Source organism: Pseudozyma flocculosa (assembly GCF_000417875.1).
Source record: "Pseudozyma flocculosa PF-1 unplaced genomic scaffold scaffold00013, whole genome shotgun sequence".
Classification (NCBI taxonomy): Eukaryota; Fungi; Basidiomycota; class Ustilaginomycetes; order Ustilaginales; family Ustilaginaceae; genus Pseudozyma; species Pseudozyma flocculosa.
The window spans coordinates 784,398-806,650 of NW_006920881.1; the positions used below are offsets into that span (position 1 = coordinate 784,398).

The following is a 22,253-nucleotide window of genomic DNA, read 5'->3' on the forward strand; positions in this document are numbered from 1 at the left end:
CCCCCCCCTTCGCTCGCCCATCAACAGGACAAGGTCGGAACGGCGCTCACGACGACATCGGCTACCGGTCTGCCCATCTACTTCCTCGGAACGGGTCAGACCTACACGGACCTCCGACAGCTCCGCGTGCACCACGTCGTCAACGCCCTCCTGCGAGACTAGGGGGCTCGCTTTCAAACGCGCCTCGACGGGCGTGCGGTGATGTTGTTCGAAGTCGATGGGCAAATTGTAATCCGACGAGCGCCTGCATCTTGATCACGATCTCTGAGGCGATCAGCTGGCGTCGCTCGGAGGTGTAGGGTTGCGATCTTCTTTTGTGATCGGTGTTTCCGGCATCGCGGTCATGGTGAGAGCGAGGAAGCAAAGACGGCCTTTTCGAGCTGGAGACGGGGCAGGCAAGACGGTCGTCCCGATGCAGGGCCGCAAAGAGAGACTTTCCCAGCTGGGATGGTCAGCGAGGCCAGGCGTCTTGACGACGTGCGTGAATGTCGGGAAGACGGTGTTCCGGCGTGCGGCACTCACCAGGGCGACTCGAGCATCGAGGTCGTCCCTCTTTCCAGGCGACGACGGCGACGTGGCGAGGAGCTTTTCGTGAAGAGCAACAAGGCTCTTTTGCAGGCTCGTCAATTCGCCTGTTTGACGGTCAAACGCACAGCTCGTCAGTCAATTGACGCGTGCCCTGATCGGAAGTGGTAGCAGCGGGACGAGGACGAGGACGTACCGGCGTTTTCGACGTACGACGTGAGTCGATCTACGGCCTTGGCGAGCATCTCGCGCTGCATGGCCTGGACATCGGATGTCTGTGCCGACGACGAAGAGGCGCGCTTAACGTCTGGCGAGGACGTATCGATGCCCTGGCGTGAACGGCTCGACAAGGCGGTGGGCGACGGCGTCGAGGTAGTCGTCTGCTGCTCGGTGGAAGGCGACGAACGGTGGCCGGACACGCGCGGTGGCGAGGCGCGGTTCGAAGCTGGGTTGAAGACGGCTTCCGCTTCCGAGTCGCTGAGCCGGTAATGGTGGCGCGTGCCTAGCGTCTTAGCTCCGACCAACTGGTTCGACGGCTTGTCTCGCGCGACGATCCGGCCGGCCTTCGGTGCACCTTGTGCCACTGGACGGTAGCCAGCCTCGATCCCCTTGGTCGTTGGCGCGATGACTTGCGAGGATGATGCGGATTTCCCGCCCTCGGCGCGATCCAGAAGCTGAACACGGCCCAGAGGCTGACCGAACCTCCGTAGGGGCGTCATGTTGGTGCGTAGCGGCGACTCCTGGCACTCGATGGTGCGCTGCGACGAACCGTCGTCCGACTCGCAACCCGATCCGGCGTCGTTCCGATGAGGCATCTTGAGCTCGTCGGTGGGTGCGATCGATCTGATCTCGGCGCCAGTCTCTCCTTGTACGGCGACGGTAAGTTGCGGTCCCAGGGGGCTGCGGCTGACCGAGGTGAGCTTGGACATCGAGTCGTCGACCTTGCAGCTTTCCGTCCGACGCGAGATGGACGATTCGGCCACGCCCACCGCACTAGGTGCGGGCGATCGGACCTGATTGCGCCACTTTTCGATGCGGTCGACGACCGAGGCATCCGCCGAGCTGCCCAGTTCGATACCCCACTCATCGTCATCGTCGTTTTCGTCGTCGCCGCCCAGGCTCGATCGCGTTCGTGGCGCATGGCTCAGTCGTCGCGCCGTCGACGGCCGCTCTTTCCTTTCCAGCTCGAGAAGCGGCAGGAAGCTCGCCATGGTCGGCTCCTCGCGCAGCATCGGCTGGCTCTGCGGCATCTGTCTGCCACGCTTGTTGCTGCTATCAGAACCGTTTGCCTGCTGTTGCTGGTCGTCAGTGGGAGGACCCAAAGTGCCGAATGTCAGCAGCGTAGATGGTGCGGTGAAGACAGAGGACTGGTGAAGAGCATCCTGATGGCCAGAAGCCGTCATGCCGTCGACCTGTGTCTGGCCGACTTGCTTGGGCTTGGCAGAGACTGAGCACTGATGTGCCGTCGGCGGCGGCTGATCACCTGAAACCCAAGGGAGGTGGAGTTGCACGGGCGTAAGAAGGGGCGCCGCGGAACCCGTGGTAGCCACATCGCCCGAGGCTGCCGCTGCTCCCTCTGCCTTGTTTGGCTTGGCGCGAAGGCGAGGGTGTTTCGACACCAGGCTGCTCAGCTCCGTCGCCAGATCGTCGGCATCGATGCCAGCGACTGGCTTTCTTGGGCGGACCCGAGCTTGGCTAGGCCTGCTCTGCTGAGGCGAGTCCTTAGGTGTCTGGCCTGTAGTCAGATGGCCGATGGACTGCTCGGATGCGGAAACAGGAGCCGCACCGATGGCCAAGGCGTTCGGAGCGGCCTTTCCCATTCGCTGTTCGCCTGCATCACCAGAGACGATAGGCGGTCGTTCAGATGCCCCTTTTGCCTCGTCCTCAGGCGTTGCGCCAAGCGTCGCGGACCTCGTGAGCCAGCTCGCAAACTTGTCCTCGGCTTGACGTTTTGCCTCGATCCAGGCGAGATCTGCACCGTTTCCCGGCTGTTGGACCGTGGCGGTGTCCACCTTCGTGGTGGCGGCGTCCTGCGCTTGGCGGTCTTTGGCAGCCTGATCTCCGACACGACGCTGGCCGAATGAGAAGCTCGGGAGTCGCTCCCTCAGGCTCTTCTTGGCCTTGCTCGTGCGACGAGGGCGCGACGAGGGTGGGCTGCTTTCTCCGGCAGGCGCCACCGTCACGGGTTGCTCTCGGGGGACGACGTCCGCTAGGCGCTCCACCTTGCGGCTGCGATCAAAGGCCACGTCGCTGTCCTCTACCTCTATTGCCAGGCTGGTCCAGCCGGCGCCATTCTCCGCAAGAAGTGGTGGATCAACCGAGTTGTCGTTGAGTGCGGGCTGGATCTGGCTGCGGGTCGGTTCGTCTGAAGCAGGGAAGGGCAGGGTCGATCGACCAAGAGAAGTGGTCTGGTGCGGGAGCTGGCCTGCAGCGGGCAGCAGGGCTGGTGAAGAGGCGATGCCGGCCATCCTGATGCTGGGCGGCGGAGGTGGTGGCGGTAGCCTGATGGAGGAGCCATTCGGCCAGTCGGCAACCGCAGCGGGAGCGAGGGCATGCAGGTGGTCGTGGGGCGGCGCAAAAGAGGCGACGTCGCCAAGAGCCACGCGCTGTGGCACCCAGGGCTGCCACGGAGGCGCCAGATATGGCGGCGGATCGGCTGTGATGGCGTGTGGGACAGTCTGCCTCTGCGGTGTGTCGCTGGGCAGCTCAGAGGGTGAGCCAACCTGTCTGAGCAGCTTGCGCAGCATGGTTCAGTATCGCAAGCACTTGTGAGGGATGGGGAGAGAAGGAAAGAGGGGGCAGCTCATTTGGGCGGCCGCGCGTCGCACAGATTGACCGCGTACCCCAAGACACACGCACGCACACCCGATCGGCCAGCATCGTACGGTGGTCGTGTACCCTAGCCTTGTCGGACAAAGGGCTCTGGCGCCCTGAGGCCGTCTGCCGTTCCGGCCCTGGTTTCTAGGATAGTGCACATCACAGCTCGGCCGGGCGAACAGCGGCGCAGGGCGGTGCGCAGGAGAGGCCCGGTTGCGCCGCTGGCCACCGGAGCCTAATTGTAATGAGGCGCGGAAGCCACGCGTACCGCCGGGGCTGTCCGACCTGAGGGCCGGTTCATGGTGAGGCTGCACGCGCCCCGGCACAGTGGCCGACGACAGGGCCGAGGATGATGCTCATTGCGGTTCGAGGGGCAAAGGGCGGATGCTGCTGCGTTGTAGTAGGATAGAGTTGGGGGTATACGGACTGACAGTGCGATGCTTTGCGTTCCGTGCCTTGGCCAGAAGATAATGAGCGGCGCAGAGGTCGCCGAGGTCACCGAGCTTGCAGCGGACTCGTGAAGATGAGCCGGTGTCCATCCGGATCAGAGACGTGGAACTCCTGGCAGCCCCATGGCTGTATGTGCAGTCGCAGCGAACAAGAGTCAGGGCGGCAGAGGGTAAGCTAGAGGTTCACATGGTCCGGCCAGCGCCCGCGCGACCCCGAGATGGTGACACTCACCTTGTCCTCGACTTCAGACAGCATCTTGGCGCCCTCCGTCCTCCTTGATCCGAAGCGAAGGTCTCCGAACTGACGGGCGTCGTGCTGCGTCCAGCCGTTGATCCTCTGCGATACGAGGCTGTGCAAAGCGTCGAGGGGTTTCGGGTATTCGACCAGAGTCGTGATTCCAGACATGGTCACAGTGGCGCTGCGCGGCGGCGGGGGTGGCGGCACGGGCGACCTCGACGGCCTCAAGTCGTTCCGTGATGGGCTGTCGGGCCCTGATCCTGACGATACCGGCGCCTCTCCGTCTTCGTTCATCGGGGGCAACATCGGGCGACCGGAGCGGCCATTGGACGAGTTCGAGCGGCCAATGCTGCTGCTCCTGGCGAGCCCGCTCCCTGATGGCATCGGTGGCGCCACATCCAGGCTGCGCAGGCAGAACGAGGCACCGGTCGACGAAGTCAGGATGGCCTGCACGCCCTCGTGCTGCGAGGAGCACGTCATGCCAAGGACGGTGGTGTAGAAGCTCTTGGAAGCCTCCAGGTTACGGACGGGCAGGAGCGTGACCAGCCGGGAAGGGCCGCAGAGGGGCTCGGCTGGCACCGGTAATGCCTTGTCGAGAGGGTTCGAGACGGGGTCCTCAAACGGGCTGTGCGCGCCCTGCTTCAGGATGGTCCGCGACGTGGCCCAAGGTCCTGCGGAAAGCCCGAGAGAAGTGGCCGCGGCGGCCGACGCTGTGGCCGAGCCGTTGGCAGAGTCGAGGCTGTCCTTCTGCGCCCTGTTGGCCCTGAGGCGTGCCGCCTTCCTCTCCGACGACAGCGATATGGCCCTCTTGAGCTCGACCTGGCCCGAGCTTGCGAGGTCGGAAAAGATCCTCGCCCGCTCGAGCACCTCCTCGTCCTGGTCCTCGTCCGGAGTCTCCAGCACCGCAGCATCCGGTTTGAGGAACGCGATGGCTTCGTCGAGGTTCTCAAACGTCTTGATGACGGGCCCGGGGAACTGCAGAGGGGCGATAGCGAAGGATACGTGGTGTCAGTGGGGGTTTCAGAATTCGGAGCGGGATGCTCGAGGGGAGCCCTTGCCGGAGGTGTCGCAGCCTTTGTCGCATTGCCGAGCCGCCGAGCGTGACTGCGGTACTCACGTTGCGTATCTGCCTGTCGGCCTCGGCCCGGCTCATGTAGATGCCCTTCTTCCAGCCGCGCTGCACCGAGTAAAACGGCCCATTGCCGATGAGGTCGGCATTGGCACGCATGTGGTCCTTGATGTTCTGCAGCGGGTCGTCTCCGGTCGAAGAGGCGGCCTCGGCCGCGGGCGCTTGGGGGCTCTTGACGAGGTAGGGCGATGTCATGGGCGGGGGCGACCCGTAGGGCGGAGGACCGGAGGGGGCGCCGCGCGCCGTTGACTGCAGCTTGGGCGGGACGGCCGAGTCAATGACGAGCGACTCGTCGCTGCGAGATGCTCTCAAAGGCAGCTGCGGGCCCCTGCTGTGCGCCCCGTTGCCGCTTCCGTGGCTTCCGAGCAGGTCGTAGCTCTGCTGTGCCCGCCGGTGCTTGGTCGAGGCGTTGCGCTTGGGCCTGGAGTCTGGCGGCGGCACGTAGTTGAGGCTCGAGTAGCCCAGCGAGGCCAGCGACTCCCTCTCGGGCACTCTCTCGGGGACTCTCTCGGGCAGCGATGGCTGCCGCGTTACTTCACGCGGCGGGGCGGGGATGTCGGTCGGCAGCGCATAGCGACCGTTGCTGCCCTGCGTCGACGTGTTGCCCTTGCGCTTGAGCGAGAGCGAGCGCGCCACGTTGCGCAGGTTGAAGGCGCCGTTGTTGCTGCGCTCACCCATCGCACGGAGCGGCCGCACCTGGAGGCGCCGGGGTCAATGAGTCGGGGAGGTGCCGAGGCGGAAGATCCGAAGGCGGTGCGTTTTAACCCGCCGCGGGAGTTGCACCTTGGGCCGACAAGGTTTGGGCGGGCGCCTCGAGGCGGAGAAGCCGAAGGTGGCCCGGCGCTACGTCGGTGGTATCCGGTTCCGGGGAGCTCCAGTCTTCCAGCTATGAGGGTGATCCAAGGCTTGGATAGCGAAGGGTCGTAGGAGCCTGGTCGGTGCGGGGTGGTGGTGGTGGTGCAACAAGAAGAACAAGAAGGACGTAGAGCGAAGCATCGAGAGTGTCATCGAGGGGAGCTCGACGGCAATTTTGATGGCTATTTTGGTGCCGGCCGCCCTCGACGGACACAAGGGCTAGGCTTGGGTGCGTGCGTGCAGGCGGGCAGGCCGGGCGGTTGCCATGCGGGGAAAGCCGCCGCCCGTTGCCAGGGACAGAGCCTCGGAGCGCCTTCTTCCTGCTGCCTGCCTGCGGTTGTCAGGGCGAGGGCAGCGTGCCGGCAGCTTCCCGGCCAGGCAGGCTTGGCTTGCACACGCTTCGGACCTCTCCTCATGTCGGCATCTGCGCAGCGCCAGGCCAGGCAGCGCAACGAGTCTACGTCCCTGACCCCGTCGCCATGACCATGGTTTCATCCCGTCTTGGCTGGAAGGGAGGGAAGCGGTGCCCACTGTACGACACACCAACACATCATCGGTCATGGCTGTGACGCAGAGGCGGGCGACAGCGTCATACGGCTCGCGACTAGTCCGTCAGAGCGGGGGACCAGGGTGCGAGGCATCCACACCTCGTGTCAGCGGCCAGTCGAGGCCAGGCCAGGCCTCCTCCACCTGCCTCCTTTGGCTCGACGCGCGACAATCAAAACCCGAGCCGGCTGGCCCTGGCCACCGCAGGCCAGCAGGTATTCCGCCACGTTCTTGGCCAGCCAGCGAGCGAGCGACCCGAGGCCTGCCCAGGCAACCCGGCCCTCAGGGCAAATTCATCATCAAATTCACGGCTCGATGTAGGTGTATGTATGTACGTCGTCGCGAACCGGCCGGCGGCGCAGAGGAGGATGCCGAAACCGATGCCGAAGCAGCAGCTGAGCGGTGGTCAAGCAAGAAAGGCTTCCGACTGCGGCAGCCGACATGTATGGCGGCGGCAACGACGGCGAGGCCGGCGGCTGTTTCGGCAAGCATCAGGCCTAGACCGAGGCAAGCGGCGGCGGAGGTGGGAAACGTGCGCGCGAGCAAGCAAACAAGCGGCGGGGATTGAGTCTTCCCTTGCCAGGTGCCATCCCCTGGTCCTGCTCTCGGCCCCTATCGCAAGAGGAGCAGACGGCGGCTATCGGCGCCACCACATCCCCCGACTCTTGCCAGGGACATCCCGTCGGGATGGAGGCTGGATATCTCGTGCCAGCCCGTGAGCGGCTTTGCGGTGCTTGAGAGTAGAATACATTTGCGCGGCGGCCGGTCATATGCATGCCACCGCGGCGGTGGCTGTGTTCATTGGACATGGCACAGCGATGTCGATGCTGGGTGCCGTCGCCGCTCGAGCTGCCCTTTCATATGACTGCCGTGGCCTCGCCCGGCAGCTGGAACCCATCCTGCGACAGCTTGGCAGTCATCGGGCCGTCGTCGGGCTTCTCGCCTCGTCCATGCTCGCTCTCGCCCGAGGCACTGGTGGCGCGGGAGCTGGCCATCTCGTCTCTGGTGCCGATGCTCGTCGAGTCCTCCTCTCCAAAAGTCATCCCGCTACGTCCAGACTCGCTCGGTTCAACTTCAGCCGCCCGACGAGGGTCGTCCGTCGTGGGACTCGCTCCATTGCGGCCAACGGGCCGCACTGTATTGTCCGCGCGGCCGCTCGCGTCGTCGGACGGCTCCGTAGCTACGGTGGAAATCGCCTTGCTGGCCAGGGTGATCCTGGCTATAGGTGCCTCTTCCGTCCGGTGATGATCCTGGGATCGCCGAGGAGCAGGCGGGGCCTGACGAGGACCGGAGCCTGCCAAACTTTGCTTCCTTGACCTGTCGCCAGCCGCGGCCGGTTTGGACACCATCGACTTCGTGACCTTGGCTCTGCTGGGGCTCGGGGACACGACGGCTTGCTGTCTCCGATCCAGGCTGGCTTTTGCGGCCAGCGGTGACGTTGCCGGGCTCGCAGTGCGATCCGTGGATATCCTTGCCTTGCTGGACGGTGTGGGGGCCTTCCTCGGCGAGTCGGACGACTTGCGGGCCGGGGTGTTGCTCGCTGCTCGAGCTGCTGAGCTGGCAGTGGGAGCCATGAAGCCGCCACGACGGGAAGGTGTCTTGGCCTCCGGCGGCTGCTTGGCGGCTCTGCCCGCAAGATCCGTAGCCTCAGGCTTGGTCGAGTTGGTCGGCTTGGCTGCCTGTATGCCGCTGCCAGCAGACTTTTCCTGCTCGCGTGCATGTCCTGTTTCGAGCTTGAGCTCGGTCGGCTCCTCGGCCGTTGCAGTCTCTCGCGAGGCAGTGGACGGGGGGCCTGGCTCACCTTCGACGCCTTCGGTGAGCGAGGTAGCAGGCCCATTCGGCGGGACGGGGCTGCTCCCGTCGTCCGCGCTTTGCTCAGCTCTGGCTTCCGTCCTGGCGTCTTTGGCCTCCACGACTTTTTGGCTCGCCGCAGAGACGGCTTCAGCTTCCGAGGGTGGCTTGGTCACGTCACTACTGGCGGGTCCCGCAGCATCTACTCGCTCTGTTGGCGCCGCTACCTCGGGAGCGACGCCATATGGCAGGGCGAAGGCTGGCGAGACGGGTCTGGCGCTCCTGATCGGCGGAGGATCGAGGCTGGAGCGAGGCTTGAGCTTTTGTGCGTCGTTCTGCTCCTGGCGCTCCTTTTCCTTGAAGAGCTGGATGAGGGAGCTCACGCCGCTCGCCTTTCGCTCGTTCGGCAGAGGCATGTCGGAGTCGCAGTGGCGGGTGTGTGAGCAGGTGGTGGAGAGGCAGACGAGTTGCGGCCGCTCCTGGAGCGAGGAAGGAAAACGAGCTGGTAGTGGAGTGGGATCCGGAGGGTTGGCACGTCGGCGGGGTGGCGAGCAGGGCAGCCGCGCCGTGTCGGGTCGAGCCCGTCAGAGAGGCGCGAGGATGGGTGAGGGCGTCGTCGAGGTTGAGAGAGCCACGAGCAGAGAGCTGAGACGGTGTCGCAACCAGCAGGCAACTAGGCAGAGAGGTGTTCTGCCCGCCAGACGAAGGGAACGTCTTGCCGCATTCCAGCGCTGCCACGACGCCAGGCAGCCAGCCGGCCAGCCTGGCCTCCTGGTCAGGCAAGGGTCTCGCTGGCCAACCTGCGGCACACGGACCACCGCGTTCCACCAAGCTGTCGCCCCCTCAACTTGCACGGCCCGCAACGCAAGCCTCGTTTGGCGGTCCCCCGCCCCTGCTCCACCAGGTGCGATATCGAGCCGGCCTTTCCTACGGCTTCTTCGAGCGCACGACGCTTGCACACGCCGCCGTGCGCTAGCTGTCGGTCCCTAGCTGGCTGACGGGAGCCGCAGCCCGCGAAGCAGCGAATACAGTAGTCAAGCGGGCAAGCCAAAGGCGGCGGTGATGGTGCGGCCGCTGACCATTGAGCGCCCGGCCGCCCGGCCGCCAGCAGGTGGTTTGCGCTGGCCCCGGACGTACAGGGCAACGGTCAAGCAAGCCGCCATTCTGCGCTGTGGTGTCTGTTCGTACGACCAAGAGCTAGGGTAGCGTAGTCAAGGGCAAACGTAGGCTAGGGCAGGCAGGCAGGCAGGCAGGCCCGTTATAGGGTCCTAGAGCGGCACACTCGGGCGGCGTGGGTGCGTGGGGGCTGCAGATCGCAAAGCTTGAGCCAGCCTGGCTGCCCCCCTTTTCTGGACGCCCGCCCGCTTGCTCGCCGGTCCGCTGGCTGGCTGGCTGGCTGCCTGCCTGCCTGCCTGCCTGCCTGCCCCGCCAAGCCCAGGTAACCTAGGCCGCATTTCGGGTGTTGGTTGGTGGGTGGCCCGCCTGCACCCTCTCTGCTCTCTGAAATCACATTTTCGGTGTGCCGCACCAGCACCCTTTGGCTGGCCTGACCAGGCTAGGCCTGGCGGTGTTGTGTTGCGTCGCCGCCATAGTCGCAAACCGGCCTCCTTTTTGTCCATCGCGACCGCCTCTCTTCTGCCTTCCTCCATCTCCATCGCCCTCCTTGCTCCCCTTGCCCCTCACTCTTCTCCCCTTGCAACAAACAGCCACTCCCTCCCAGACACGCCCGTACACGGTGCACCTCGCAGACAGGCTCCCGGCAATACGCATACGCGCATACGCACACACACGCACACACACACACACCAGCACACACACATTCTCTCTACTTCTCTACCTATCTCCCTTTGTCGGCGCAGGTCGCTCGACGATTCATCCTCCATCTCATCGCCCCGCTTCTTCCGCTTCGACAGCACACCTGCCGTGTCGCTCCGACCCTGCGGGGCCGCCTCGATCCCAGCCCTCACTTTCGGACAGCTCGACCAGACCCCTTCTGCCCTCCAGTCGACCGCCCTACTGCCCCATCGACCCCGCCACGCTCGCAGCGGTACAGGCCAGCCACACCGGCGCGACCGACGTAGGGCACTCGCCTCCTCGGCCACCGCCGCGGCCCGCCAGCCGCCACCATGTGCTGCAATGGCTCCAGCGACTGGAAGCGTGAAGAGGTGCCCGACCACAAGTTCGACTTCATCGACGTCCAGGAGTACCGCGCGCGCGGGTGGCTCACCCGTGCAAAGTACGGGTTCTTCTGGCTGATGATGGTCAAGTCGTTTGCAGTCTACGTCGCCGACATTTACACCGCCATCACGCTCCTCGCCTTTGGCCACTTCAACGGCACCAACGGCAACCTCTACGACCTGGTCCAGAACGACCCGGACAACAACTTCCGCGTCCCCATCTCCTACAGCAAGTGGATCTTCACCGGCTGTATCCTCTTCTCCTTCCTGCTGCTCGCCTACGAGGCGCACAAGTCGCGCGCCATCATCAAGAGCCGCGACATCAGCTACGCCTACACCAATGTCATGTCCAACAACTACTACTCGTGCCGCAGCTACGACCACTTCTGCCTCTTCAACCAGATCAACAACAGCAAGAAGAAGAAGGACGAGTTCGCCTTCTTTATCTTCTTCACGTTCAAGGGCTGGAAGCGGCTGCTGGTCGCCGACGGCCCGCGCCAGGTCATCAACTTCTTCACCCTCTACGGCCTCGGCTCGCACGCAAAGTGGAGCACCGACCCGTACGACTACTACCAGGGCAGCTGGGTCACGGGCCTCATGATCCTCACCATGCTCTTCACCGTCGCTGTCTTTGCCGGCTCGATGATCCTCCTCATCGCCGCCGCCGTCATGTACATCCCGCTGCTCTGCTACATCAAGGGCAACCTCAAGGAGTACTGCTGCCACAAGATCGACAAGCGCATCTCGGAGATGGTCAAGCGCAAGAAGAAGCAGCGGCTCATGAAGCAGGCCGCCATCGCCCGGAAGGAGGCCGCCGGCGACTTCTCGCACCTGATGAACAAGAAGGGCGAGATGGTGGGCCGCGCCATCCCGCAGCCCACCCTGCCCAACGTCGACGTCGACCTGATGAACGAGAAGCCCGGCATCGGCCTGCAGCGGACCAACAGCGGATCCAGCTCCACCGTCGCCCACAGCCAGCTAGGCTTCCACGGTGCCGACAAGGACGGCTACGGCAGCCCTTCGATGAATGCCTCGCGCTTCTACGGCATGGGCAGCAACTACAGCAGCACCGCCGACCTCGTCAAGAACGCGGGTCATGCAGGAGGCGAGGCGATGCGGGGCGCGCCCGGCCTGCCCCCCGGCTCCGCCGCCAGCCCCGCGTTTGGAGCAGCTCACGTGCGCGGCATGGAGACGCTCCTCGATCAGATGGGTCCGGTCGGAACGTCGCCGATGCTCTTCGCCCAGCGCGTCGGTGGCCAGGGCCGCCTCTCGCCGCAACCTGGCGCTCAGGGCCAGATGTACAACCACGGGCCGGGTCAGCCCCGGGCGTTGGTCGATCCACAGGCTGGCCTGCTCCGAAGCCCCAACCTTGGCGCTCACCACGTCGGGCCGAGCCCGCTCAATCCAGAGTCGCAGTGGCCGGCCCAGAGCCAAGCGGTCGATGGACCCTACGCCAACGGCGGTCTCGACTATCCCCCGCCCAAGGACAGTCACGGCGTCGAAGGCCTCGAGTTCCCACCACCGGCGCCATCCGACCTGTCGTCGTACGTGCCTTATTCCAACGGCGCGGACCACAATGGAGCTAGCGGTGCCCAGGACCACAGCCGTCTCCCATCCTTCGCCTTTGAGACGGCATCCAGCACGCTGCACGATCACGGTGCACAAGCGGGCGCCTACGCAGTGGGGGAGCCGCCGTACCAGCACCAGCACCAGCAGCAGTACTACAACAGTGGACATGCCGCCTCGGCGGGCAACTCGGCGTCGCCTAGCCCAGATCCGAGCACGCGCGGCTACGAGGATCTCTACGACGCCTACTTGACCTCGCAGAACCCATCGCAGTCAGTGACGCCCGAGAGGCGCAACAGCGGCTATGTCGGGGAGACTGCGGGTGGCGACTGGCATGCCCATGGCTACGCCTCGAACGGCTCACCAGGGCAGGATGCACAGGCGGCATGGGACCAGGGCGGGGCGCACCAGGTCCAGAACGGCTACGCCAGCAGCCAGCATGCGGATCAGCAGTACCATGACCAGCATCAGCAGCAGCAGCAGCATTACGACCAGCAGCAACATGGGCAGTATCAGCAACAGCAGCAGTACTCGGGGCATCAGGACTATGACGGCCGGTACCACCATCATTACGATCACCACGAGCAGTCTGCTGCGCAGACCCAAGATCGCCCCTGAGTGGCGAGGTGGTTTTTCGCCGTACAAAGACGACGGCAATGCATTCCTTTCCCTCGTAGCCGCACTTGCCACGGATCGAGCCCTCTCCCTCTCTCTCCCTCCCCCCTGTGCCCCTCGGCCCTCTTTGGCTCCACTCTTTGCCCCCTCGCGCTCCGTCTACAACTACTACTGTCTTTGCTCTGGTTTCGCCCGCCTGCATCTTTTCCCCAACCCACGACTGTCGCTATAGATTTCCCTCTCACACAATTGTTTTTATAGAGCCTTCAACCACAGCGCAACAGAGATGCCGGCCCTACGGCTTTGGCTTTGTCAAGAGATCGAGGAGAAGAGGGGACGGCGAGTGGCTCGGCGCGGAGTGGACAGTAGTGGCAGGCGCCTTCCCGTACGAGGCGCCGCTTACCCGGCCGAGAGAAGCCTCGAAGCGCTTTCAAACCCGAGGCCGGTCGGACGGCAACTGGATGCGGCCGAGGGCCCGGTTGGCGTCACTCGGTCGGTTGGACCCGACCGCACGGGCACGCACGGCCAGCCTCGCCGGAGCTGCCTGCCCTCCTACATAGCCTGGTGCGGCCGCTTCGTCTGAGACGCTGAGGTGGGTGACTGATCGATCCCATGCTGCCGCCATCGACTCGGCGCTGATCATGTCGCAAGGCGATGGAGCAGGCCGGTCGATGGCCGTCGTTGTGCCATTGGCACGGCACTCCAGCAGCAGCTCCAACCGGTCCGATCCGTTGTGGTGGGGTGGATGATATGCAGAGATGCGGATGGACGCGGGGCCGGGCAGGGCAGAAGGGAAGTGGCAGGGCGACACCTGCGGGGGTCACTTGTGAGTTCTGTGGAACAGGCGGGCCAGGACCAAGAAGCTTGCTTGCTTGGGATGTGCCCTGCGGCTCCCTACCTCTGCTGCTGCTGCCGACGACGACGAAGATGGCGTCGACGCCGTGCGTGATGCGGAGGAGTCGGTCGGACGTTCCGCAGGGCGGCTTTACCAGGCGAGCTCGATCCGCGCCCGCCTCTCTGCTGCTGGCCTCTGCTGGAATTTCCCTGGCGGGTCCTGGCAGGCAGGGTCGCCGGCTGTAGCCTTGGCCCGGTGGCCTCCGCCCGCCTGCCCTTCCTTCGCGAGGCGAGTGCCGGATGCCGTCCGTTGCGCTCTCTCTCTCTCTTCGTGGGGCTGTCTGCGGAGCCGTCCAGCGTCATCCTTCGTCCTACACCACCACCACCACCATCACCATCACCACCAGACTACTCCGCTAACCCTGTTTCGGAAGGTTCCGCTCCTGGACACGTCAACTTCGATCCTCTCCAGTCTGGCCAACCGCTGTCTCGACTCAAGCGCCCTCTAGACAGCTTCTACCGTTCCGCTACTGCGCAGCATCGGGACCTTTCCGAGCTCTCTCTAGCACACAGCTCCATCCAGACCGCCCCAACCAGCCTCCATTCGGCATAGTCACACAGATCGCTCGCAAGATGGCACAAGAGCCTCTGACCCCCTTCGGCAACGCCCTCGCCGGCGCGCTCGGCGGTGAGTGGTCGGCGCCGCGATTTTCGGATCTGACCAAAGCGCTATGCTCACCTCGGTATGCTTGCTCATCTTTGGCCGACGCGTCCACCGTCGCACGACGTCAACACAGGCGTCTTCTCCAATGCCGTCGTCTACCCACTTGACACGTGAGTCGCTCTCTCGATGGCTTTTCGTGCTTTCGCGGCCGTCCACCGGTGTGCTGATGCTGGCTTTCCAATGCCCTCTCTCCTCTGAACCCCGTCCTCAACTCCTCGCTGCAGCGTCAAGACACGCATCCAGGCGGGCCAGGGTAGCAGCGCCGCCGTCGAGGTCAAGGACCCCAAGAATCCGTCCAAGACGCTCGTCACCGTGCCCAAGAACGCCGGCCTGCTCAAGGGCATTCTGCACATCATCAAGAGCAAAGAGGGGCCCTCCGGCCTCTACAAGGGGTTCGGCGCGAGCATGGTCAACACCTTCACCACCCGTGAGTGCCCACGGCGTGCGAACATCGTAAGGGAAGAGGCGGCACGCTGACCTCCCGGCTCCGGACTCTTGCCACCATCCCGTCCCGCAGAGTTCGCCTACTTCTACTGGTACACTGTGGTCCGCACGCTTTACATCAAGCGAGCGACCAAGACCGCTGCCGGCGGCGTCGCGGCGCTCAACACGGTGACGGAGCTGTGCCTCGGAGCGCTTGCAGGTGCTCTGGCACAGATCTTCACCATCCCGATCAGCGTGATCGCGACACGGCAGCAGATTGGCTCGACCAACGAGCCGGGCAAGGAGGGCGCACCGATCGACGAGAGCTTCGTGGGGGTGGCAAAGGACATCCTCAAGGAGGACGGCATCACGGGCCTGTGGCGAGGCCTCAAGCCCAGCCTGGTGCTGACCGTCAACCCGGCCATCACGTACGGCGTCTTTGAGAGTGAGTCTCGAGCCGCGCTGTTCGGTCGACGCTCGGCCTGGTCGATGTCCACTGACTCCCCCGCCTCCCGCTTATCCTTTTGCCGGTTGGTTGCGCAGGGGTCAAGACCATCATCCTGGCGGCGTCCGTGGATGGCAAGATGACGCCCGGCAAGTCGTTTCTGGTCGGTGCGCTGTCCAAGACGCTCGCAACGGTCGTCACGTAAGTCATTCTTGCCCGGTCCCCGGCCCCTCGGATCGACGGCCCACGCGATGCTGACCCTGGCGCTCGAATGCCTGCTACGACACTGCCCGGCGCCTCTCGACAGCTTCCCCTACATTCTGAGCAAGATCCGCCTGCAGGCTAAGAACACGCGCTACACGGGAGCGATCGACTGCTTGCAGAAGATCATGGCCGAGAAGGGCATCAAGGGGTGGTACCAGGGCATGCAGGCGCAGATCACCAAGGCGGTGCTGGCGCAGGCGCTCCTGTTCTTCTTCCGAGACTACTTTGAGATCTGGACGCGACAGCTGCTCAAGGGCATCTCGAAGAGCAAGGCGGTCGCCAAGGCCGTCTAAGCTTGAGGAGCACGGTCGCGCTGTCGACACGCGCTCTCAAGGACTTGGCGCCTCGTCCTCGGCTGTTCTTGGTCCCCCCCCCTCACCCTGGTGCCTGGCCCCCCGTGCCCTGCCCCCTCTCGTGTCTGTCGCTGCTGTCGTTTGTGCATGATGTCTACGCTAGAAGTCTGATCGGGCAATGAGACTGTTTATGATAGAGATGAGCGTCCGCAAGAAAGAGGCGCACTGGTATGGCCCTCTGTCGCGCTTCGGATGTTGCGAGGCCGGTCAGGTTGCGGATGGTCCGTGAGCTGCTGCGATTGGCCCCGCGCTCAAAGAGCGATGTGGAGAAAAAAACTTCGGGGCCACGCCGGCCGCTGGAAAGCGGAGGAGCCGAGCAGAGAGGCAGGCTCCAGACACGCTTTGCTCACCCGCGGGCAGGCGCGCAGGCAGGCACGCAGGCAGGGAGCGCTCACAGAGGGCAGGCCGGCGGCGTCAGGGTCCTCGTCTGCTTTGGGCCCCCGACCTCGTTGGCTGGCTGACCGACGCTTGGATGGCGACTTGCTTCTCGCCTCCCCTCGCCTCCCTTCCTTCGGCTGGTGGCCGATCCGAGCTTTCCTCCCTCTTTCCCTATCCGGCCACGCTCATCGCCGCCCTTCCGCTCTCGTTCTCACCATCACAACCACCACCATCGTCGACACAGCAATCCCTGAGGCTGCTGTTTCTTCGACCTCGCGCGACCCTACAACGAACTTGCAGCGGCACAGCTCCTGTCTACCAGAACGACCCGCCGAGTCGTCCGAGACCGCAGTGCCCGCTGCCAAACCCGTCTCTCTTCGAGTCGACAAGACCGCGATATCGCCCCTCCTCTCTTCTCGCTCACATTCTGGTATCGGGCCAAGACCATGACCATCTTCTCGTAGAGACGCCCCCGTGAATCCTGGTCGCGCCAAAGCATGTCAATACGCGCACCGGCTCGCCCAGCTCTGTGGGCAACAGTCCTGCGGGGCTCTCTCTCAGTCTCTCCTCACCGCCAGCCCTCTTCAAGACCCCTCAGCTCTCTTCGAATCCCCTCGGCGCCGCCTACGCCCCAGCGACTCGTGGCTCATTCCTCTCCCGGCAGCTCACTCGACGCATCTGAACGATCACGCCTTCAGCTGCCTCTGGCCAAAGACGGAGGGTAAGTCCACCTCTCCTTCTCCGAAGCGAGATCGTCTCCACTGACGCAGATCCTTCCGCTGGACCCTACAGGCAACGGTATCGCCTCATTAGGTCGTTTTTCGCTGGCGTAGCACGCTCGCACCAGCCAAGATCTGCAGCTTCGCACCTCGGCATTCGCTGGCATGGTGGACTTACCGCTGTCGGCCCAGCGGCCTCGTCCGTCCGCTGCTTCAGCTCGAGCTCCACCAGCGCAGAAGAGGGCAGGTCGGACAAATCAAAGCATGACGCCACAGACGGCGTAGTGAAAGGCCAAGAGGAGCTCGACTCGTCCTCCGATCCGCGGTCAGCGGCCGCACCAGCAAGAGATCGACCTCCAGCAGACAGAGAGCCAGCTGAAGCTCGAGGCGAGGGTCAGGATCATGAGCTGACAACCACCGATCGGGCCTACAAGCACTTCCAAAACTATCCGCGGTCCCTGCGGGAGCTGGCGATGCGAGCAATCCCGCATGTTCCGGCCGGCCAGGGCTCAAAGACGGGCGATGAGCAGGGCAGTCATGGCCAGCACCCCTCGTCGTGGACGAGACCTCAGAAAGAGGACCTGCTTCGCATCGCCCACGGCTTTTGGACGCGGATGCGCATCCGGTTCAAGTGGTTCACCATCCGCGGTTTCCGTCGGTTCAATGCCGACGACATCAGCGCGTTCTTCACGCTGGGCGGCGTCACCACCATCTTTTTTGTCATCGTCGGCACGACCACCTTTTTCTCGCTGATCTTTGCTGCGCTAAATGCGCTCAACCTGCAGAGTGAGCACCTTGCCCCCGTTTTGGCCGCCATGCCATCTTCTCCCGGCTGACCATGTCGCACAACCCCTCCTTCTGCCTTCTCGTCTCAGGCTGGATTGCGAGGAAGATCGCCGACTACCTCACTGCCGAGACGGGCGTCACCGTGGTGTTCGAGAGCGCCATCGTGCCCAAGTGGAAAGACAGCCGGATCAGCTTCAAAAACGTCTTCATCTCGCGCCGGGCCCACACTGATGCCGAAGCCCTGCGTCGCGAGAGGCGGGCCAAGATGAGGGACGAGGCCCTGCGCGGACAGCTGCCGTACAAGCGGGTCAGGCGCCGCACCGGCATCACCGCGGGCGATGGCATGTCCTGGGAGGGGACCCACTACGACGAGGAGGAGGAGGTTGCGCCGCCCATGAGCGACGAGGCCCGCGGCGAGGATCTGGTCGAGGACGATACGGTCAACACAAACTTCAGCATGTTCGATCTCCAGGTGGACTCGATCGACGTCACGCTGAGCCTGTCGCGGTGGTTCGACGGCAAGGGACTGATCGAGGACGCCGTAGTCAAGGGCGTCCGAGGCATCGTCGGTGAGTACGAGAGGCGGATCAAGCCGTACGCCTCTGATCTCTGACCCTCGGCTGACGCCAGACCGAGCACGCATCCGCGCCCTTGCAGACCGTCGGAACGTATTCTGGGACCCGGCGAAGCCGTACGACCCTCGCGCCGCACGCCGAGAGGCGAGGCATGGCGACTTTGAGCTCGAGTCGCTGTTGATCGAGGACTTCCTCGTGACCATCTACCAGCCCAACGACTTCCGCCCCTTCAACTTCAGCATCTTCAACGCGCGCATCCCGAAGCTGAGGAAGCAGTGGCTCTTCTACGACCTACTCAGCGCCGAGTCGATCACGGGACAGATCGACGGGTGTCTGTTCAGCCTGCACAAGCCGCAGAGCATCGGGCGCACAGTGGAGAAGGACAAGGAAATGATCCACAACAAGTGGAAGTCGATGGTGAGTTATGCGGAAACCGGCGTATCGGCGCTGATGCTCGGAACGCCTCGCTCATCCTGGCCCATCTTTCTTGGCCCTCTGATGCTGCCGGCAGTCGCGACTGCGCATCGACGGAGTCAGCTTCGACCACATCCAGGCCCAGTCTGAGCTGACGGGTCCCGTCTCCTGGATCCTCTCCGGAAAGTTCGATGGTGAGTCCATTCCCTGGTCCAAATTTTCCTAGCAAATGCAGGGCGGCTCCCTGACCGACGATGCCCACTCCGTCTCTGCGCCGACCTGTGCCGCAGTCGTGGCTGACATCAAGTTCCCGCGCGACTTCAACGACGACATGGACATCAACACGATCATTGCCGAGATCCTCGACAACATCAGCGCCGCCGTGTCCGGCGAAGCCTTCAAAGACGAAGAGGAGCAGGACCGTCCTATTCCGGGCCAGCATCGGCTGAGCGGTCCGGCCATCGAGGCGCCCGTGACGACCGTCGGGCCCACGGCGGATCGGATGAGGAAGGAAAACGAGGAAGCCAGGCGGCAGGGCAAGCCGAGCCGCGCTGCGACCGAGGGCGACCACGAGAGCCAGCAGGGAGAAGATGCCGAGACGACGGAGAAGCGCGAGCAGAAGCTGGCCATCCCGCCACCATCGGTCGTCATCGACATGGACGTTCGGTTCAAGGACATCAAGGCGGCCGTCCCGCTCTTCACCAACGAGCTCAGCTACAAGACCAACGCGTTTGTCCGGCCCATTGTGGCATTCATGAACGCCAACAAGGTAGGCCGCTGCGCCGTGGTCCTGCGAGACGATCCACAGCACGACTGACCCGATCTTCGTGGCCCCCGCTTGTTGCTGTTGCAAACAGACGCTGATCCCGGTTCGGTGCAGGATCGTCGTCGATCTGGTGAGTGATGGCGCCACACCTGTCCCGCGATCCTTCTCGAATCAAAGCGCTGACACCTGGGCGTCTTGCATCCCATCTCTGCACAGAGCGAGTTCGACGGCTCCATGGACCTGGCACAGACCGGTCTCCTCCCCGTCGTCTCGGACAAGGTACGTGGCACGCGTGTTCCAAGCCACGCAGGGCTCGCACCAGAATGAGCTGACGATGCCTCTTGATTGTTCCTCTCCCTTTGCACGCTGCCCGGCTCCAGATCTACGAGGCGCTGGCAAACCACGTCGCTTCGGAAAACGCGAGTACCAAGCGCCTGCGCAACGTCAGCCTCTGGAGCCTGCAGGTGACGGCCAATGCGGCGCTCAACCTCGTCACGCTGCTGCGCGACACGCTGGTCCGGTCGGCGGCCACCTCGCCCCTCGTGGCCTCCAAGGCCTAGGCGACCAGAGGCCGATGGAATGGCGCGCTCCAGAGTCGCGTCTATCTACGTATCCGCGTCCTCTACCATGGAGGCTTTCTCGAGGGATCAATCGTCATGGGATGGTACAATCTCGGGTCCTCGCCCGCTCGCCTCGAGCGCGACTTGCAGCCGCTGCTCTTTTAGACCAGACGGTCGAGGACCTTGCCGAGGGCGGCGCAGAACTGCTCGACCTCGCCGGTCGTGTTGTAGTGGACGAAGCTGACGCGGACGACGCCGTCCTGAATGTCGAGGCCGAGCTTCTCGACGAGGCGGTAGGCGTACATGTGCCCCTGCTGCGCTCCGAGCTGAGCAGCCGCAGGAGGCACAGGTCATCAATGGTGGGGTCAAAATCGGTCGGTGAGCAGGGATCGGTGTCAGCAAGCTGGTATCAAGTCGATGCTGGTGGGTGCTGCGCCGCCACCGCCGCCGTCACCGCCTCAAAGACGCACCTTGTTGTCCTCGACGAGGGCCTGGTGGACCCGTTTGCTCAGCGGCTGCGGCTTTCCCTCTTTGTCGACGACGACAAAGGCGACGGTGGGTGCGCGGATCTCGGCGCGGTGGCTCTCGGAGCCGACGATGCGCACGCCCCTCGGGTGCTGCGACACGAGGAAGTCGACGAGGATGCGCTGCAGCTCCTCCTCGTGGCGTGCGATCTTTGCAAACGCCGCGTCGAGGAGCTGCCGGTGCTGCGGCGACGTGTAGACCTGGGTCCAGTCCTCTTCCCTCTTGTTGGCGTCGGCGAGCGAGACGAGGTAGTCCGCGACGGCCGTGATCGAGTAGATGAGCTCGTACTGCTGCGACGACGGCGTGTAGGGGTACGTGCCGGCGCCCTGGGCGTCGTGGAGGAAAAAGTGGTTGAGCTTGCCAAACCACTGGTCGCGGGCGCGCGGCGCCACGTAGCCGATGCCAATGTGCGGGCCGTAGGTCTTGTACAGGCTGAAGATGGCCATGTCGACGCCCCACTCCTTGGGACGCATGGGCCTGTGCGGCGCAAAGGCCACGCAGTCGACGGCCACCAGCGCCTTGCCCCCGGTCTTGGACGCGACGAGCGACGTAATCTCGCGGATCGGCGTAAAAGTGCCCAGCACATTGGAACAGCCGGTGAAGGCCACCAGGCGGGTGCGCGGCGTGAGGAGCGTCGAGAGGACCGCCGGGTCCAGGCCGACGGCGTATGGGTTCGAATCGGAACCGCCCTGCGAGGAGGGCAGCGGCGTCACGGGCCACACCTTGAGCGTCAGCTTGTTGCGGGCTGCCAGACGAGCCCAGGCGCCGATGTTGGCTGGCGGGCGTCGAGGGCGAGGGGGCGATCAAGTCAAGACAGGCAAGGCAAACGGGTTCAGCGGAGCCGAGCCTTCAGACCCTCGCCGTCAAGGTAGGCTCCTGCTCCCTTGCCTCCTTGCTGCGCGACACTCACTCTCGTGGTCCGACTGGGAGACGATGATCTCGTCGCCCTCATTCCACGTCTCTCCAGGCTCGCCCTCGCGGCGCTTCTCGAGGGTCCTCTCAATCATTCGAGCCATGTTTTCGGCGATCTGCGTGGCGCTCCTGTCGAGGCGAAATGAATGGCATCGCATCGCGGGACTCGAAACGGGGTCAGAGCAGCCTCTTGGCGATACACCGATCAGGGAGGGAGGGAACCAGGGCGCAGGGGCTGCACTCACTGACCGAGGAGCACCTCGTCCTTCGAGTCGGCGCCGACGAGGAAAGCAGCGGCGTACGTGCCGCGCTCGACCTTGGCGGCGGCGGTGTGTGCGAGCGGGTAGGCGGCCATCTGCACGTTGCTCTCGAGCAGGTACGACGAGAGGCGCGACACGACGGACGCGAGCACCTGCGACCCTCCGGCATTCTCAGAGAAGACTGCGTGTGTGTGTGTGTGTGCATCGTGCGCGGCTGTCAGTGTACGGTGGGGCGTGATGAGGAAGGCGAGACTGAGGGGCCGAGACTCACTGTACTCGGGGTTGTTGACGATGGCGGGGAAGTGGGATCGCACAAAGTCGACGTTGAGCTGGTCCTGCGTGGCTGTCATGGTGGCTAGCGGGTCGGTTCAAAGAGGGCGAGCGTTCAAAACAGGGCGAGAGATGATGGTGACGGTGGTGGTGGTGGTAATGTAGGTGGCAGCTGGCATGCCTCGAGGAAATGGGGTGCGAGGCAGAGAAAGAGGGGGGAAAGAGGAGGGCCTGCACGAGCCATTGGCCTTCGGCCCACGGCGGCATCTTCGGGAGGCTTTGTTCCGCTCGTCAGGAAATCCGAATTAATCAAGCAGAGCACAGCGGGCCCTCAGGG

At 64.2% G+C, this 22,253-nt stretch overlaps 8 protein-coding genes across 8 annotated transcripts in view; 4 read left to right on the plus strand and 4 right to left on the minus strand.

Annotated features, from left to right (window-relative positions):
• Nucleotides 1–162, plus strand: part of PFL1_04257 (uncharacterized protein) — a gene marked incomplete at both ends in the record, with an annotated part of 2,533 nt that extends 2,371 nt beyond the window's left edge. The window contains one exon of the mRNA XM_007881780.1: nt 28–162. Coding sequence (XP_007879971.1) covers nt 28–162 — 135 coding nt within the window. The remainder of the gene's footprint in view (nt 1–27) is intronic.
• Nucleotides 163–341: 179 nt separating this feature from the next.
• PFL1_04258 (uncharacterized protein) lies at nt 342–1,928 on the minus strand (the record flags this gene model as incomplete). The annotated part of the gene is made up of 3 exons (XM_007881781.1): nt 342–380; nt 523–632; nt 722–1,928. 3 exons carry the CDS (start codon nt 1,926–1,928, stop codon nt 342–344), a joined length of 1,356 nt encoding a protein of 451 aa, XP_007879972.1.
• Nucleotides 1,929–3,837: 1,909 nt separating this feature from the next.
• On the minus strand, nt 3,838–5,836 carry PFL1_04259 (uncharacterized protein; the record flags this gene model as incomplete). The annotated part of the gene is made up of 3 exons (XM_007881782.1): nt 3,838–3,918; nt 4,024–5,004; nt 5,147–5,836. The coding sequence occupies 3 exons, from the start codon at nt 5,834–5,836 to the stop codon at nt 3,838–3,840; spliced, it is 1,752 nt and encodes a 583-aa protein (XP_007879973.1).
• A 1,580-nt stretch (nt 5,837–7,416) lies between these two features.
• Nucleotides 7,417–8,766, minus strand: PFL1_04260 (uncharacterized protein; the record flags this gene model as incomplete). The annotated part of the gene is made up of 1 exon (XM_007881783.1): nt 7,417–8,766. One exon carries the CDS (start codon nt 8,764–8,766, stop codon nt 7,417–7,419), a length of 1,350 nt encoding a protein of 449 aa, XP_007879974.1.
• Nucleotides 8,767–10,476: 1,710 nt separating this feature from the next.
• On the plus strand, nt 10,477–12,711 carry PFL1_04261 (uncharacterized protein; the record flags this gene model as incomplete). The annotated part of the gene is made up of 1 exon (XM_007881784.1): nt 10,477–12,711. One exon carries the CDS (start codon nt 10,477–10,479, stop codon nt 12,709–12,711), a length of 2,235 nt encoding a protein of 744 aa, XP_007879975.1.
• Nucleotides 12,712–14,175: 1,464 nt separating this feature from the next.
• On the plus strand, nt 14,176–15,691 carry PFL1_04262 (uncharacterized protein; the record flags this gene model as incomplete). Its single annotated transcript, XM_007881785.1, has 6 exons — nt 14,176–14,230; nt 14,340–14,376; nt 14,491–14,693; nt 14,784–15,134; nt 15,233–15,335; nt 15,442–15,691. The coding sequence occupies 6 exons, from the start codon at nt 14,176–14,178 to the stop codon at nt 15,689–15,691; spliced, it is 999 nt and encodes a 332-aa protein (XP_007879976.1).
• A 935-nt stretch (nt 15,692–16,626) lies between these two features.
• Nucleotides 16,627–19,949, plus strand: PFL1_04263 (uncharacterized protein; the record flags this gene model as incomplete). Its single annotated transcript, XM_007881786.1, has 9 exons — nt 16,627–16,850; nt 16,922–17,634; nt 17,724–18,203; nt 18,292–18,626; nt 18,721–18,817; nt 18,914–19,392; nt 19,481–19,519; nt 19,606–19,668; nt 19,770–19,949. 9 exons carry the CDS (start codon nt 16,627–16,629, stop codon nt 19,947–19,949), a joined length of 2,610 nt encoding a protein of 869 aa, XP_007879977.1.
• Nucleotides 19,950–20,110: 161 nt separating this feature from the next.
• Nucleotides 20,111–21,996, minus strand: PFL1_04264 (uncharacterized protein; the record flags this gene model as incomplete). Its single annotated transcript, XM_007881787.1, has 5 exons — nt 20,111–20,275; nt 20,420–21,249; nt 21,385–21,515; nt 21,632–21,827; nt 21,918–21,996. The coding sequence occupies 5 exons, from the start codon at nt 21,994–21,996 to the stop codon at nt 20,111–20,113; spliced, it is 1,401 nt and encodes a 466-aa protein (XP_007879978.1).
• Nucleotides 21,997–22,253: the final 257 nt, after the last annotated feature.